Source organism: Palaemon carinicauda, chromosome 18 (assembly GCF_036898095.1).
Source record: "Palaemon carinicauda isolate YSFRI2023 chromosome 18, ASM3689809v2, whole genome shotgun sequence".
NCBI classification, from domain to species: Eukaryota; Metazoa; Arthropoda; class Malacostraca; order Decapoda; family Palaemonidae; genus Palaemon; species Palaemon carinicauda.
The window spans coordinates 84,322,138-84,341,960 of NC_090742.1; the positions used below are offsets into that span (position 1 = coordinate 84,322,138).

A 19,823-nucleotide genomic window follows, 5' to 3' on the forward strand; every position below is an offset into this window, starting at 1 on the left:
ACAAGGTAATTCTTTTTTATATATAATTTCTATCAAATTTATTTTAAGTAATGTTGATGCTTCTTTTTTTCTAATCTTACATATCTTATCTACTTCTCCTGAATCTTACTTCAAGTGTAACTAACTTTCTAAGCTGTCTTTATGATAATTATATGATTTTTACTTGGTTTTACATAAATCTCTCTCTCTCTCTCTCTCTCTCTCTCTCTCTCTCTCTCTCTCTCTCTCTCTCCTCTCTCTCTCTCTCTCTCTCTCTCTATGTCGATAAATGTAAAACATATCATAAAAGTATTATATCAAAATATGGAAGAAAATAGATAATTACATTTTGATTATGCTAACGGCATAAAAACATATTGATTTGAACTTCGCATCGAGATTATCAGCCTTGAAGAAGGCTTCGGTGTCATAACCAACTTTGATACTTGAGTTGCTCATATCATTATTATAATAATATGTCGTTCTGGGCTGTAGAATTTTATTTTTTGTACAACGTAATTCAAACAAATATACCGTACTTTTCTTAAAATCTTATTTTCACTGCTGTAACCTTGGGAATTGTATTTTCCATTAACTTATCTTTTTAGATTGAAGGTTGGTTACATGGAAAACTCACATAATGATAATCTGCAACTGCAAAACTTGTGCTGGGAACTCCCCATTCCTCTGGTACGGTCGGACCGGTTCCTGTAAATTATATATGAATTAAGAAAAAAAAATATAAAAATCTACCGTTAGTCGGTTTTCTGGTGGGTGGTAATTTTCCTTTTCATATGGCAATTTATCATAACCTTGGTTCTCAAGAATATTATAGAATCTTAAATAATGAATTTGTATGTAATACAACAAAGAACACTATACTATATATGTCCATTTAAAATAAAATGTATATACTTTTTTCTGCCCTACGTAACTCATGCTGAAAACATCTGTTCTGGAACACATATTACAAAAATGTAACGATCTTATGTTATCATTGTAGGAAAGGTCGAAGACAGTGTACTAGTGACATCTCAGTATTTATAAAAAAAGAAACGAGGGAACACCGCTATTTGAGGCTGAGAATTGATATAACTCACGTGTTAATTTGTTGTTGAGTAATTGTAATTATAATTGTTATTTCCCAATGTAGTTATAAACATAATTTTAATCTTAATTTTTAAATTAATTGTAAATGTAATTACAATTTATTTCTTCAAGTGTAATAACTCAAACCCTGGAGTCCGGGACTTTGCGTCAAATTAAGAACAACCTATGACAGAGTAAAGGGTTTGTATTAAAATATTAGATTATTTCTTTTAAATAATTATAATTTTTACTTTTAATTCTCTCTTCTTCATTCCGTTCTACCATCTCTTTGTCAATTATGTTTTTATTTTAATATTTTACATGTAATTTAGGCATATAGAAGGGCATAAGATACATGCAATTAACAAACACATTTTCGTATGAAATATTCATGCGTCAAATCAAAGTTACCCATTGTGATATGCTGTGTAAAAGAGATTTCTATTCACATACTTATGAATATATGTTATGGATACCATGTATATCAAGCCTTTAATTCCCCATACAACACATATTAATAAGAACCTCGAAATTACCCTTTACTCTAGAAATTTTATTCATGTCACATACCTCGGCAATCAAATCACTTAGTAGTTCAGCTTTTCTTATTCTTCCCAACACGTCAGGCACACTTAAATGTTTACATACTGTGCATATACATACCAGCATGCGTACATCTATCCTAAAGTGTTGATAATGTGTTTCTTTCTGTCTAAGACAAATAACGAAATACTTGGCACAAACTACCATGGCAATGAGAGACTCCACAGGTTGATTCTTCTTTCCAACTGCAGTTGAGATGGGCAATTTTGTTCCGAGAGAAAATCACTTAGGACACTATAAAGGTGGTTTGTCTAGATGAATTTCAGATTTGGCTGTTTAAACCAGGTCATCGACATACCAGCACATAATAGGCCCTTGAACAATTGGTAAATAAACAAAACTCTTACATCTGAAAACTAACCAGATCATACTTGTAGTTAAAACGTCATACATAAATATGTCGTGAAAGCTGCTGTAGGTTGGTCACATATTTGTATTAACAAGTTTTTAATGGCAAGACTTTGCTTAGAAAATGTATTCTGTAGAATTGAGGAAAATTGAGTGAAAATAGATGCCGTAAGAGCCCAGACACATCAACCATCAAAACCATTTGAAGAAACAAACACGCTTAAGATTTATTATCATTAATGTAAATATGTTCTCTCTCTCTCCTCTCTCTCTCTCTCTCTCTCTCTCTCTCTCTCTCTCTCTCTCTCTCTCTCTCTCTCTCTCTCTCTCTCTCTGAGGTAGATCAGTAAGAATATGTAAAACATTGATGTTGTGTTTGATTTTGTTTATCTTTTATATAGTAACAATTCCTTATCCATGAATTTGCATTAAACGATGCACGTACGCCCGGTCCAAAGTTCAAATTCCTTGGCACTGGGGCGGGGGTGTAACCTTACGGCCAACCCTGATTCAATATGATAGATTTAACGCTACCTAAAGACATCACAGACATTAACTGATTATATTTTGATTATGTTAAGAGAGAGAGAGAGAGAGAGAGAGAGAGAGAGAGAGAGAGAGAGAGAGAGAGAGAGAGGAGAGAGAGAGAGAGAGAGAGAGAGAAAAATTGGTAAAAACCTGCAATTAAGAACAGATAATTTCAAAAATATAGAAATGCCATTATCAGTTTGGCGAAATTATCATACTTTGAATAGGTAAGGCTATTATATGTAAGATATGATATCATTTGATTTAAAAACAACGAAATTATGATGTTATATCAGCAGCGTTATTATTTTCTAACAGCTGATTAATTATCTTTGTCGATTAGATAAGAACTTCAGTAGTGTGGTTTATTACGGCCTTGTTCTCGGTAGACTAGTCTTAACTCACACAACGAGAAGCAAATGTCATTTCAACAGTGTCTAATGGTGTATGTAAAACTCACGTCGTGGAGAAAAAACTAATATTGCTTCGTAGATAACGCAAATACCTGTGCTGGATACGTAACGGGAGAGGAGAACAGAGAGTTCCATTCATCAGCCTAGTATGTATAAAAACACATTTCTTCCCATTCTGTTAAGATGGTTATTGTGTTTGGTGAGAAGATGAAGGGAGAATTTGAAAGTGGGGAATTAATAAGACAACTATATTTGAGTAGTGTACCCGACCCGACAAAAATGACGGCGAAATAATTAATTAGATATGAACACACACGTGCAAACACACAGATTCAACCACCCATTCCCTTTTCCTTTCGGTGTACCCCTCTCACCAGGGTATGACTACTCCCTCTCCTCCAAACCTGAGGGACGGGGAGAGAATGAGTAGTTGTGCATCTGACAATACCACTGAGCATGATCGGAAATGAATATATTCAAGGAATAGATGGATCTTATGTTAGAACACTTCAAGATATCTATATAGGAAGTACAGCAATACTAAAAATACATAAACATGATGAGAAAATTCCGACTGAGAAAGAAATTAGACAGGAAAAACTCCATCACTCATAAATCATTCAGAGCGTGCCTAGAAGTTTTAAAAATCTAGATTGGGAAAATATAAGAATTAATACTAATTTGGAATACCTTAACAACTTAAGATTTGCAGATGACATAGTTGTGTTTAGTGAATCATGGGATGAATTGAAAGACATGATAGAGATTTTGAATAAAAAAAGCGGAAATGTAGGACAGAAAAGGAATATGAGTAAAACAGATAATTTTCAATGAAAATGCAGAGACAACAAATAAGATTTATAGACGAACCTTTAGAGACTGTTAATGAATATACGTATTGTACTTAGGACAGGCAACAAGTGTTTCTCCAGAACACAAGATCGAACTTAAAAGAAGTATAAGTATTGGATGGAGAGCTTTAGGAAAACAATATGAGATAAAAAGTAAAATGTCACTTTCTCTAAAAAGAAAAGTATTTAATCAGATGGTCCTTCCAGTTTTAACTTATGCGGAAGAGACTTCGAGCCTTACTAAAGCCTTAGAAAATAAGCTATTCACAACTCAGAGAGCTATTAAAAAACAATGATGGGAATAACACTAAGAGAAAGAAATACAGCAACATGGTTACGAGAACAAACAAAAGTAGATTATATTTTAACATATAAGAAAAAGGAATGGAAATGGGCAGGACATATAATGAGAATGACAGATAATAGATGACCATTAAGAATAACAGAATGGGTCCCTAGAGATTGCAAACGAATCAGGGGGAGGAAGAGAAGACAATGTATTGACGAACTAAGAAAGTTTGCGGGTGTAGACTGGCATAGAAAGACCATAACAGACGGAAGTGGAAAGATATGTCTAAGCCCTATATTACTAAAATTTCCATCGCTATCTTTGGCATGCAATAAAAGTGGTGAGCTGGTATCTGTTTTCACAATATACTATAAAAGTTAAATGATTTCCCAATTTGCATTCGCAATATTCAGTGAGGCGATCGAATATGGCACAAGTGACGTATGGTAAATTAAATGAAAATTAGTATTTATTTTCACAAACCCCAATTTGATGTTTAATTTAACCGTTTTTGTATCATGTTAATATTAAATACAAATCAATACAATTTTGGCATCATATCTTTTCCTAGGTTGCAAGCAAAGTCAGATATCACGAAAAATATTTTTAATTAAATTAACAGAACAGCGAAGTTGATAATTCCATTTTTGAACCACCTCCACTAAAATCAACAACTTGATATTTATCAAGTTGTTGACTTTTTAAAAATTTAATTAGGAAAATAGACGGAAAAGAAGGTGTAATCTTTTCCTCCTCGTTTATCTCTGGTCAGAGAAGCATATGCCATGCGTTTCGCGTGTGTTCCGCTCGGTTCAAATTTCCTTTTGAATTCGTGTAACTGCTTTTGTTTTATCTATTGTTTCATACCCATCTGATCCATCCTTATTCTTCCCGTGCAAAGGGGATGCACCAAAAACACACATTCTAACGGCGAAGAATCGGTGAGTACTCGCTCATCTAATTCTTTTTTTTTTCTTTTTCCTTTTTTTTTTTTGCGAGTTCATGGAATTGTGCATATCTACTATGTGTACAACAAGACTCAAAGGAATGCGACCAAGATAAGGGTTAACGTCACAAGGTGTGTAGCAAGTTCTACAGTAGGTGCAGCTGATAAGACTGTTGCCTTATGCAATTAGGAGAAGAGGCCGTTGCTGTGGCAGTTTTACTTCACTGGGGAATCATCAACGACTCAGCGGTAAAATGCGAAATGTATCGGCGATTGCTGTATTGGTTTTCCCTGAAGCCACACCTCTCAGGGAAAACGGCTCAATGTTTATATCTCTGGGATATTTATGTAACAATTGTCTTCGATTTTACACACAATCGAGCATTAAAGATTATTGTATATATATATATATATATATATATATATATCAATATCAATCAATATCAATCAATCAATATACCAAGGCACTTCCCCCAATTTTGGGGGGTAGCCGACACCAACAATGAAACAAAACAAAAAGGGGACCTCTACTCTCTATGTTCCTTCAGCCTAATCAGGGACTCAACCGAGTTCAGCTGGTACTGCTAGGGTGCCACAGCCCAACCTCCCACATTTCCACCACAGATGAAGCTTCATAATGCTGACTCCCCTACTGCTGCTACCTCCGCGGTCATCTAAGGCACCGGAGGAAGCAGCAGGGCCCACTGGAACTGCGTCACAATCGCTCGCCATTCATTCCTATTTCTAGCACGCTCTCTTGCCTCTCTCACATCTATCCTCCTATCACCCAGAGCTTTCTTCACACCATCCATCCACCCAAACCTTGGCCTTCCTCTTGTACTTCTCCCATCAACTCTTGCATTCATCACCTTCTTTAGCAGACAACCACTTTCCATTCTCTCAACATGGCCAAACCACCTCAACACATTCATATCTACTCTAGCCGCTAACTCATTTCTTACACCCGTTCTCTCCCTCACCACTTCGTTCCTAACCCTATCTACTCGAGATACACCAGCCATACTCCTTAGACACTTCATCTCAAACACATTCAATTTCTGTCTCTCCCTCACTTTCATTCCCCACGACTCCGATCCATACATCACAGTTGGTACAATCACTTTCTCATACAGAACTCTCTTTACATTCATGCCCAACCCTCTATTTTTTACTACTCCCTTAACTACCCCCAACACTTTGCAACCTTCATTCACTCTCTGACGTACATCTGCTTCCACTCCACCATTTGCTGCAACAATAGACCCCAAGTACTTAAACTGATCCACCTCCTCAAGTAACTCTCCATTCAACATGACATTCAACCTTGCACCACCTTCCCTTCTCGTACATCTCATAACCTTACTCTTACCCACATTGACTCTCAATTTCCTTCTCTCACACACCCTTCCAAATTCTGTCACTAGTCGGTCAAGCTTCTCTTCTGTGTCTGCTACCAGTACAGTATCATCCGCAAACAACAACTGATTTACCTCCCATTCATGGTCATTCTCGCCTACCAGTTTTAATCCTCGTCCAAGCACTCGAGCATTCACCTCTCTCACCACTCCATCAACATACAAGTTAAACAACCACGGCGACATCACACATCCCTGTCTCAGCCCCACTCTCACCGGAAACCAATCACTCACTTCATTTCCTATTCTAACACATGCTTTACTACCTTTGTATAAACTTTTCACTGCTTGCAACAACCTTCCACCAACTCCATATAACCTCATCACATTCCACATTGCTTCCCTATCAACTCTATCATATGCTTTCTCCAGATCCATAAACGCAACATACACCTCCTTACCTTTTACTATATATATATATATATATATATATATATATATATATATATACATATATACATATATATACATATATACATACATATAGATATACATATATATACATATGCATATATATATACATATACATATATATACATATATATATATACATATATATAATTATACATATACATATATATACACATATACATATACATGTACATATACACATACACATATACATATACATATGCATATATATATATATATACATATACATACATATATATACATGTATGTATGTATATATACATATACTGTACATATACATATAGATATACATATACATATCCACACATATATATATATATATATATATATATATATATATATATATATATATATATATATATACTTTTGATGGATCCATTAATATTCCCCAATCCATGAAGGAAAATTATCTATGAATTAACAGTTTCCTATTTAACATTATCGAAATTGTTACTGTTGCAGGAGCAAAAAATACTAGAATAATATCGCATTTGCATGAATTCCATTCACGTCTTTTACCACCCATGCTATTTTCAGCTTTACCATTACTTGCTGTCCTTTCAGAGAGAACATCTAAACATGGAGTCAAATGACAAGGACCAAGCATCATCTAATAATGGGGGTTCGAACACGGTGTGTACCGAAACAGAACCTGATAGAGTTTCGGAACCAGACGATGCTTTGAAAACTTCAAGTGAGCCACAACGTAGCTCGGTTGAAAGGTATGTTTACCAGTTTAGCTCTACTGATAGGTGTAGTAACTACCCTATGAATCATATTCAGTCATTATTATTATTATTATTATTATTATTATCATTGTGTCGCTATATAAAATTTGACCTAATGGCCATCATATTGCAATATTCCATTGAGTAATGCCCACTTGTTAAAGAACGAATATCAATAGAAGATAGAAGAGTTACACAAAAATAAATATAGCAAGCAAATAAAACGATTACTTTAACTAACAAAGGTATATGTTCACTATGCTCATTACAGTATAGTTATTATTTTGTTACCAATATTATTACCATTAATCATTCTGTTTTCGTCATAGATCTTATTTACTGTTAGATTTTTATCTTGTCAGTATTGTCATACTCTTTGAGTTCAGAAGTTTGGTATCGCTCTTAGTAACGTCTGCATTTTCTACCCACTGCCTTAGCTCATGTTCTTCCTATGTCAGGTTTTGACCTTTCTTACCTTTGATAAGGTAAACCATGCGATATCCTAACATATACAAATGTATGCATAAAGGTAAATAGTGTTAGGTCGGAAAATTTGTTCACGTGTGCTGCATATATTTGTATTATCGATGAACACGCGTGTTCTCGTGTGCAATACTTTTGGTGGTATACATATGCATGTGAAAAAGAGAGAGAGAGAGAGAGAGAGAGAGAGAGAGAGAGAGAGAGAGAGAGAGAGAGAGAGAGAGAGAGAGAGAGAGTTAAATGTGTGTAGATACAATAAGTTTGTATTCTCCATCCGTCCTAAAATTTACGACGCAAAAGATATAACTCACATTTGTAGGCAAGCGTGACGCGGGGTCTAGACCATTATTATCAAGGTGTCGTTTATCTTTGTAGAAAGAAACATGTACTGATACGGTAAAATGTTTAGTTGAAGTGAACAATACAAAAATCTATATTCATTACCTTTCACTATCGATGAACATTTCAATTAGGTCTCACAATAACTTGTTTGGATTAAATAACACTATTTATCTTTGATCTAAGATTGGAAGTCTTATGTTACTTGGTGTTCCTTTGTTACTTTCTGTCACAACTAAGGATATGTCAATTGGCCAATAGAAAAAAAGGAAAGCACAGACGAAATGAACTTATTTTCTTCAATCAAGTTAAGAATCAGACCTAGATGTGATGGAGTTAATGGAGTATGAGGATGGCTACACCAAAGCTAAGACATAAACTAGCCGATCTCGAAATGGGCTAAATCACGCTACTTAATAATGCTGTATATTATTGTCAAAAGCAACCTTCCTTTCTGCAACACTTAAAAAAATACATTATGGTATTAATCCCAGATTCTTTTTACTGCTATTGTTGTTGTTTTTTTTCTTCTTATGCGTGATTTTCAGTATGCTCCCGGTATCCTGTGATTTGGAGCAAAATTATTCGAAGTAGCCCAGTATGCTAAAGTTAGATTGTAGTTTCTTTGTCAGACTGATGATTGACTTGAACAATTGGGTGAACAGCTGTTTTCATTGAATAAAAAGGTACTATATAGATGTAAATTTCATTTTTACCCATGGAGATTTGACCTAAGTTAAAGAAATGTAGGATACTGTTGATATATGCGTCTACATATCGTGTACAGTATGTGAATGTTTGTTCCTATGTGTACAATAGGTTTCTTATATCATATATATGCATTCTTATATACATAAATATATATGTATATATATATATATATATATATACTGTGTATATATATGTATGTATGTATGTATGTATGTATGTTTTATATACATACATACATAGAGAGAGAGAGAGAGAGAGAGAGAGAGAGAGAGAGAGAGAGAGAGAGAGAGAGAGAGAGAGAGAGAGAGAGAGAGTAGATTCCCGTTGATTTCTTATATTGATTGGACGACATAAATGTTACTAATAGTTAACAAAATTTCCCCCAGGATCTTGTGATAATACATCTGGTGTTAACTTTACTTCCTAATTACATGAAACCCTATATATCAATAATTTGTTATAACTGAATAGAGATCTTTTTTATTATTTAGTTCGTATTATGGATGTAGAGCTATGGTTTCTAAGGAACATATTCGTTGTTAAGTGAAAGCCCAGATGTAGAAATATAATATCAGATATTTTTCTAAAAGATACAAGGCTGAATAATGAGAGGTTACACAGAAAATTCTATGATGGGCAGCGGAAATATATACATAATTTCTTTTAGGAAGGAAAACATCAGGAAAAGTCAGAATTCCATCAATGTCAAAATCTACCAACTGTGAAGTCTGTTCTTTGGAATTAATAATGGACCTGCAACCTCACCATCCTTGTGAGCTAAGGATGGGGGTGTTTCGAAGCCTATAGGTGTACCCAAGGTCCTTTAAAGGACCTTGGGTGTACCTTCCGAGTCATCAGTAGCCATTGCCTATCCCTCCCTGTTCCTAGCTTGGGTAGAGAGGGGGTATGGGGGCTGAGAATATACATAAATGGTCAGTCTCTAGGGCATTGTCCTACTAGCCAGGCCATTGTCACTGTCCCCTTTGGTAAAGATCCTAAAGGCTGAATGTTAACGCACGTTGACAACTACATAGGGAAAGTAATCTCGTTCCTTTCCAGCTAATAGGTCTTAGGGTTGCCGATCCCGCATTCAAAAGGTAATGTCATATAAAGTATGTGCTAACCTGTTGTTTTCTTCAAGTATGCCGTCGCAGAAGCTCACTAGCAAGCAATATAGATGATATTGTAGATCCCAGTTAGACAGTAAATAGTATTTCTAAGGTAACTGACAAATATCTGTGAAAACCTTAAACTTTAGCTTGAAATTTTAATATAGTTCTCTTATTATTATTATTATTATCATTATTGTTGTTGTTGTTGTTGTTAATTGTCAGTTACATTGATATACATATATATAACGAGAAATTGTAATTTACATAAGAAGCTCCTTATGTATGTTATGTATGCATGTTATCAGTTATGTATTCATTTATATATGATGACTTATGGCCAATCTAGACAGTGGACAAATCTAAAGACTAAGAGTAGAAAAAGCATGTTGATATACTTTAGTAAATACCATCATTCAGAAATATAATGTAGTTTATTTTTTTTTTCTTCTTTCATGGAATACTTCCTGCCCATCAACAAATCAGCTCACAGAAAGATGAGCCAGATAATATCATCACAGATCTCATAGATGCCTTGAACTTTGGACGGACGAAGGCTACAACTTCTGAGTAAGATATTTAATGTATTTTTATATAACTCTGGTGAAATCTTTATCACACAAAGCTTGTTTCATTTTAGCGTGTGGTTTTTCTCGTACCTCAGCTTTATTAAGCTCTTTCCAGGCAAAACCTAAATAGCCCCAGAACTGGCATGTAAGCACAAGTAGACTAGAACATGTGAGACAAGAAACTGGATGAGAAACTATCTGTTCGGGAGTGTGCATGTAAGTATCTCGTTGATTAGCACTTGGGATAGGAGCAAACTGCCAAACACTCTTTGAGGCAGGGATCTTTATGACAAAAAAGAATTATCTTAGCTGGTTTTTATGTATCAGACTTTAATGACCGCCGTGAGCCCTCGATAAGTGGCAAGCAGCCCAACCCGTAATTATAATATTTTTTATTTGATAAGCCTAAAGCCACCCATTATTATTATTATTATTATCATTATTATTATTATTATCATTATTACTAATATTATTATTATCATTATTATTATTATTATTATTATTATTATTTTTATTATTATTACAAGATAAGCTACAACCCTAGTTGGAAAAGCAAGACACTATAAGCCCAAGGCCTCCAACAAGGAAAAATAGCCCAGTGAGGAAAGGAAACAAGGAAATAAAAAATACTGCAAGAGAGGTAATAAACAATCAAAATGAAATATACTAAGAGCAGTAACATTAGATTATATCTTTCATATATAAACTATAAAAACTTTAAAAAGAAAAAAAAACAAGAGGAAGATAAATACATAAAACAGCGTGCTTGAGTGTACCCTCAAGCAAGAGAACTCAAAAGATAACCATTATTCATATTCTGTTTAATAAATTATCATTCAGTGAGTTAAATTCAGTTAATAAAGCCATATAAAAGTAATCCTCATCTTACCCATTCACGCAATCTCTAATCCTCGTACTGGTATTATTATTATTATTATTATTATTGTTGTTGTTACTTCCTAAGCTACAACCCTAGTTGGTAAGCAGTATGCTATAAGGCCAGGGGCCCAACAGGGAAAATACCCCAGTGAGGAAAGAAAAAAAGGAAAACAAAATATTTAAAGAACAGTAACATAATTAAAATAAATATTTCCTATATAAACTATAAATAATTTAACCAAACAAGAGAAAGATAAAAAAGATAGAATAGCGTGCCCAAGTGTACCCTCAAGCAAATGAACTCTAACCCAAGACAGTGAAAGACCATGCTACAGAGGCTATGGCACTACCCAAGACTAGAGAACGATGGTTTGATTTTGGAGTGGCCTTCTAGAAGAGCTGCTTACTATAGCTAAAGAATCTCTTCTACCCTTACCAAGAGGAAAGTAGCCTCTGGAAAATTACAGAAGAATTGTTTGATAATCTCAGTGTTGTCAGGTGTATGAGGAAAGAGAAGAATCTATAAAGAATAGGCCAGACTATTCGGTGCATATGTAGGCAAAGGGAAAGTGAACCGTAATCAGAGAGAAGGATCCAATGCAGTACTGTCTGGCCAATCAAAGTACCCCATAACTCTCTGGTGGTAGTATCTCAACGGATGGCTGGTGCCCTGGCCAACCTACTACCTGGTAGCTTAAAGTGGGCTCTCTCTCTCTCTCTCTCTCTCTCTCTCTCTCTCTCTCTCTCTCTCTCTCTCATACCACATCAGTGTTTACAAAATACTGCCACAGGCATCTCACGATGCTCACGTTAGGAACTTAGGAGTAAGTCATCGACATGAAGCTTTAGACGCCCATCTCTCAGACCAACCGGGAACATTTATTTTAGTATCATTTTTTATGGACTAGTTGCGTGATACAAGGTATTGAAACGATCGTTGATTGAAGCATTCTAACAATAAAGTGTGGAGGGTGAGAAGGATTTCCCTTTATATGAATCAATGTCAGTAATAAATATAAGTTAAGTTAATTACTGATATACCTTTTCTTAATCATAGACTCACGACCTGCACTCAACTCTTTCAATTGTTCGTTATTACCAAGTTTATGTAACCTTGTTAGATATTATGTAGATTTATATATAATATCATTTGGTCAATTACCTGATAGCTTATCTCTTACTTGCTTTGAATTAAATCTAACTTTCTCTAATAGAACGGAAATGAAGTGCTTGTAATTTTAGCCTAAATTTGAATAGTTTTTCAGTAATCAGTATGGCCAACATACAATAATCTATTTGCGAAGAGTAAGAGAGAATCATATTTTCCTGGGATTATAATTAAAGCCTATTAGGAGCCTATCATAATACTGTATCAACCGTGTGTCACACGATCATACATAGTAACGACATTTCATTTTGTGTTTAAATTATGCTTGTATCTTCGCTCTCCCCTCGCGCTAATAAGAACCTGAAATAACACGTCTGTTTTTCTCATCATTAACTGTTAACCGGTGTGGTGTCGGTTTGAACATGAAATTGCCTGTTATGTTTTGTATGCCTTTTTTGCCTGGAGTCTGTATATAAAAGCAAGTGTTCTGTAATAAAGTTATTCAGTTGTTTTCATCCTGCCTTTGAGTCACAACATTCTCTCGGCCCGTCACATTGGTGACCCCGGAGCGATTCGCTACTCCCGCCTTCCCCCACTCCCCTCACCGTTTCTATGACTCCCTCAAAACATACCTTCTGCAGCAGTACTCGCTGTCGCCAGCCGCCCGTATAACAAAGCTTTTTCAGCTCTCTCAACAACCGTTGGGGGACCAAAAGCTTTACTCACCCTCAAGGAAATGACCAGTATCACTTGCCTGCAACCTGCCGCACACGGCTCTCCTCGTGAGGTGAACCTACTTCGTGCCCTTTGGGTAAGCCGTTTACCCAAACCTGTACGTGCTGCCATACCCGATGTCGATAATTTACCCATAAAGGACTGGATGACCAAAGCCGACGCCCTTATGGACACCCACTTCATGACCTTCAAGACATCCATCAACGCCTCCACTCCTGACGAAGAGGACACCTATTCAACTTCAACCGAAGGTGACGTGAATGCAGTAGGACACACACGCCTATGAATGCCGTAGGACACACGCCTATGAATGCCGTAGGACACGCCTATGAATGCCGTAGGACACACACGCCTATGAATGCCGTAGGACACACACGCCTATGAATGCCGTAGGACACACACGCCTACCCCGTGACGAGCCGGAGCAGCAACAAAGCCACCCATCATCCCCCACTCGCTCACTCCCCAACCAACGACTTCTACAGCCACTCACTGCCACTCATTGGCCGCAGTTTTACTACTAACACTCCAGATCAGGGCGTCCTATTTGACATGTACAGTATGTTATTTTTAGGGGGGGGAAGCCATGTACCAACCGTGTGTCACACGATCGTACATAGTAACGACATTTCATTTTGTATATATATTATGCTTGTATCTTCGCTCTCCCCTCGCACTAATAAGAACCTGAAATAGCATGTCTGTTTTTCTCACCGTTAACTGTTAACCGGTGCGGTGTTGGTTTGAACATGAAATTGCCCGTTATGTTTTGTATGCCCTTTTTGCCTGGAGTCTTTGTATATAATAGCGAGTGTTCTGTGATAAAGTTACTCAGTTGCTTTCATCTTGCCTTTGAGTCACAACATTCTCTTGGCTCTTCACAATACTGTCCCAAAGCCAAGAGATTATAAGCCCTATACTCTCTAGGCCTTGACTGTTCAATAATAGACCCCCTTTTTTTCAGCCGACCTGATGCAGAAATGCCAGTTGCTCCTTTTAGTGAATATTATAATATGAAGCACAAGAGGAGAGGACTTGCAGTGATTTTTATCTACAGTGAATTTAGCCGTGGAGGACCTGGGGTAAGTTCCCTATTTGTCTTCGTTGAGTATTTTATGGTTAATGATATATGAGGATATTTGCGATCCGAGATTTAGTCATGAGAATTTAATTGAAATATATAATGAAGTATTGCAAACTCGTAAAATAGTTCTTGAAAATGTAACTTCAAACAATTTCCTAGAGTCATGCTAGTTTTCAGTTAAAGAGTTATGTGCCATACAAGGTTTGCAAGAGAAGTCATTACCGTATGATAATAATGATGAACACAAAAAAAAATCGTGAATTGTTAAGTCAGTCAGTACTAGATCATGTGTTTTTTAGTTACACAAGTCTACATGAGACCCAAATTCCAGAAGGGCCTATGATAGGTACTCATAGATCATACTCTTAACTATATTCTAATCATGACTTAATAAATCAGCCAAACGTTACTACTCACCATATTTCAAATTTCACAGACATCAAAATAAGTTTTTTTCATTTTTCAGAATCAAATCTTATATAGCGTAATACTTCCATTCACATACTTCTAAACATTCAACTTATAAACACAGTCAAAGAATAATCATATGAGTAAAAAGATTAAAAGAAAAGATACAGGGAAACATTTCCATTTCAGATGATGATGATAATGATGATGATTATTATTATTATTAATACTATTACTTGCTAAGTGAGGACAGGAAACAAGGAAAAATAAAATATATTAAGAACAGTAACATTATTGAAATAAATATTTCCTATATAAACTATAAAACTTTAACAAAACAAGAGGAAGTGCAATTATATAGAACAGTGTGCCCGAGCGTACCCTCAAGCAAGAGACCTATAATCCAAGACAGTGGAAGGCCATGGTACAGAGGCTATGCCACTACCCAAGATTAGAGAAAAATTATTTGATTTTGGAGTGTCCTTCTCCTAGAGGAGCTGCTGCTGATTAACGGAAATAAATTTACCAAGGAATAAAATAGATCAATCTGAGTTCGGTGGTTTAATATTCATCAGAAGATGCAAATGATGGAAAGATGAATTCACTAATAATGGGGAAATAAATTAGCCGTTAAAACTAAAGAAATATGAGGGCAAGGGAGTTTACCTTATGCAGGGTTGCAATTTTCACAGCAGTGTTCCACAAAAGAGAACTTTGTATTTTTTAATAGAATTTTATCTATTATGACCTACAATGCCGTTTGAATAGCAGAAATCCTTCCATGAAAAGAAAATGATGATCATGTAGGTTTCAATTCGATTAAGTACAAGCATCATCAAACGAAGATCAAATCGTACAAAAGAAAAGTTAAAACGAGAATTTTCCCATTTGTTTGGTTTTGCATACAAAGTAGAAGTATAACTCATAAAGCAATCACCAAATTTAAATATTTCTGTTTGTATATCTCGGCAGAGATGCATCTCTCTGGCGCACACTTACAAACATTTAAGTCTTTTTGAGTAGAAAGTATTTGAGTAGAAAGGCTATGGAGCCAAACAGAAATCTATGAATTTCAGTTCTGTGTATTTTGAAAAGGTTGCCGGCAACAATTTTGCTATTTAGTTAGCTTATGTAAACAAACGTATTCGGCATTTCCTTGAGTTCAAATGTATGGCATCTAGATATTTTTTTTTTTTTTTTTTTTTTTTACTATGAGGTTCATGGAATAACCTTTTGATTTAGACAGCTATCTATGCCAGGCTACGAAGAAGACACACAGCATCTAGCTTTTTATAATAAAAAAAAATGAAAAAACTTGAGTCCTCTCTTACAGCGTCGAGACTGCGCCTACCATGATGCACAGATTTGTGGGGCAACTTTCAAGAAGCTTGGCTATGAGGTCCAGCCTTACATGAATCTTACCAAACATGACTTCCGGAAAGTTTTAGAGCAAAGTACGTAGGATATCTGTTAACATACAAACATTCATATATACAGTATGCTAGTAAATACTCTGCAAATACATAGGCATCACATCTTTGATGATGTGTGTTTTATACTTTGACTCTGTATAGATAATGATTACCACCAAGTTCCTCCCATACTTAAGGCATGACTATCAATCCTTAGAAGGCTTTGGGCATCCTATACATCTCCTGTCCTTACACAAGACTTCACTTCTTTTGTATTCAGATTGCTATGTTGGATATATCTGCCCAATTATTTTGATATACTCGTATGAACACACTGAGCATATTTTCTCCAGTCGAGGGATTTTATCCTCTGATTTACTTATCTTTATTTTCTGGCTTCCATCTAATACCGGCTTGCATATTAACCTTCCCAATGATATGGTCTAAAGCTATTTCTACTTTTTAACAAATCTGTCATGGGAATTCTGTTAAGTAAGGGTAACTCTTTCCTTCCGTCAGCAGCGCCCCTCCGCCACCCTCCCCCCTCCTTTTTAGGTAGGTCTTTTCATGAAGACCCTTATTTAGTTAGCAACTAAGATTTCAGAATTCGTGTTATCTATAGTAGACGGCAATTTAGCTGTATGTGGAACTTATTTTTTTTCACTTGCCTGAAGTAAAAAATCTGACTTTATGATTTATAGAATGAAGTTAGGTAAAGTATTACAGTATAAGGTTTGGGAAGAAGAGGTTTGATGTCAGTATATATCAAATGCTTAGAGGGACATCCCAACAACATGCTGTGCCTATGTCTATTTCTTACTCACATTCGACATGATTTTGCAGCTCAGAATTTAGACCATACGGACTGTGACAGTTTAGTCGTAGTTTTTATGAGTCACGGGGGCCTGAACAAAATCACCAACCAAGAGTTTATCTGGACATATGACTCCATGGTCAATACTTCTGAACTTTGGAAAAACTTTACTCCCAGGAAATGTCCATCACTTGCAGGAAAGCCTAAGATGTTTTTCATTCAGGTGAGTTTTTTTTTTTTTTTCTGAGATTGAGTTCATTGTTTAATTCAGATTTAAGTCTCACTTTTCAATTAGGTTTACATTGGGGTTGTTTAAAATGAATATTTTTATCCAAAGTTTGTACTAAGAAGTCAATTTTGGGGGAAAATCAACTGGAACAGGAACCATTCGTGCTTAGCATGAAAGCACAATGAATAGCGTATTTGACTTCTTTCATGCATGTACAAAAAAATAATGGCCAACCAGTCTATAGTCTGCCGACTCAAGGCTATTCAATACCGGAAAAACCTACTCTTTTTCATCATTGTTACTACAGAATGCTGTATTATTCCAACAGGCTTGCAGAGGTGAAGAAGTAGACAAAGGCGTTCAGCTTAAGAAACCCAGAGCTCTTAGTGTACAGACTGACTCGGCTGACCTAACTTTAAATCAGGATTATGCAATACCCCTCTATGCCGATATGCTCATGATGTGGGCATCATACCCAGGTAAGATTGGAACTATATGAAATTATAATTCATTGGTCGTTCATTAATAACTTTATATCCTATTCTAGCATATAAATGGGATAAATGATAACCTCTAAGGATTTCAACTCATCATGCTATCGTAGAAATAGACCTGGAAAGATGTCTTTTGATCATGTGTGCCACCACTTTGCAATACAACCAGCATCATCTTTAGGTAGGTCATACGGTGGCCTTTTAGATAAAGCTGCTACTTCCATGGATCTCACAGTCTTGGCTATAGCGTACCATATTCATCTAACGACCAAATACATGATTCACTGCTTAGGTTTACAGAGTTATAATTGATTTCTCAAGAATAGGACTTTGATTGTTTCCCTCCTCTTGGGATTAATCTATTGTCTCTTGTTCCTAAGGCCAGGCAAGATTGACCATTACCAGATCGTATCCTATGAACCGATAATAGCTTAGAGATTTTTATAAAAAGCACTTTACTAAAAGCTAAATAACCCACACGATCATTTTCAGGAATGTTTGCCTTCAAATCTAAAAATCACGGGATGAAGGGAAGCGTTTTCCTCCACTTCCTAACGAAGGTCCTGAACGAAGACAGCCGCAACCTGAGCCTCTTCTCTATGCTCCTGAGGGTCACCCGCGAAGTGGCTATACACTACGAGTCCTATGTCCCTGGAGATGGGGAGCTTGACAAAAATAAGCAGATCCCACAGATGGTATCAACGTTGATGCGGAAAGTTAAATTCCTTTAATCCCGTCAAGTCGGGCGACGTCTTGTCTGTGGTATATTGAGGCGTCAGAGAGAGAGAGAGAGAGAGAGAGAGAGAGAGAGAGAGAGAGAGAGAGAGAGAGAGAGAGAGAGAGAGAGAGTTGTCATATGGACAGAAAAGTAACCAATGAAACAAAACAAAGAAACAATAAAGATGTACAGAAACTTAACTATCATAGAATTATTTCAACAACAATGAGGCCTGAAAAGAGAAAATAAGTCATACGGAACAGTGAAACTATTGATATCGTGGGGAAAAATATCTCTTGATATCAATATTATCAAGCTCTTATTCATTCAAGATGGGAGATTAAATCGCTAAATGTTAATAGCTCCATTAATCGTAAATTTACGTTTACGATTCTAGTGTCAAAATTTCATGCCCTGCCCATAGCTCAAAACATTTTTCTTTAGTGTCCATAACCTTTGAGTTAGGAAGAGGAGGAGCCGTTTGACGGAGCCTAGCCTCAGCCTATATGCTGAATCATGAGCAGCCATTGGCTGGCCCTCCCATGGGTGGAGAATGTGTTTAGGCACTGATCATACGTATGATGGTCGGTTTCTATTACACTTTCCTATTCCTTGCTTCTGCCGCTCATGAGGGACCATAAACGTGTGGCACGTTGGTAAATGATGAAGAAAAGCATGTATTCACTGACATGGAAACAAGGTGTCCAGGAAAAATCTATATCTTTTTGAGATACGTAAAGCAAGAAAAAGAATAAGGTATTGATTCTAGAAGGGAAATAATTTTATCTGTTGAGATGAGACAACCTGAATTGTGACAGTGAGCATGTGCCCTATTCAAGATTCAAGATTATGGTAATAAATGTTTTGTGGCACATTTAACCTTAATATTGTTATTAGACTTTTGTAGTTTATTGGGAGAACAATAAAATGACAATGTTAGATATGAATATGAAGAACAACGTTTTTATCTTCACTAGTACTTTGCAAAAAGCTTCATTCTAGATTCTTAACTTATCATGGGGACCTCGATATTTATTATTATGTAGAACGTAACTACTTTTTATGTGGTTATTCTGGCCTCTACCTTTTGCATTTTACTTCCAATGGGCT

General features: G+C 35.9%; 1 protein-coding gene across 1 annotated transcript; it reads left to right on the forward strand.

The window, feature by feature from the left end:
- Positions 1–2,923: 2,923 nt before the first annotated feature.
- On the forward strand, positions 2,924–19,404 carry LOC137657921 (caspase-1-like). Its single transcript, XM_068392586.1, has 8 exons — positions 2,924–3,106; positions 7,458–7,615; positions 10,750–10,833; positions 14,519–14,636; positions 16,380–16,500; positions 17,302–17,495; positions 17,830–17,980; positions 18,488–19,404. The coding sequence occupies exons 2-8, from the start codon at positions 7,473–7,475 to the stop codon at positions 18,724–18,726; spliced, it is 1,050 nt and encodes a 349-aa protein (XP_068248687.1). The 5' UTR covers positions 2,924–3,106; positions 7,458–7,472; the 3' UTR covers positions 18,727–19,404.
- The last annotated feature ends 419 nt before the right edge of the window (positions 19,405–19,823 follow it).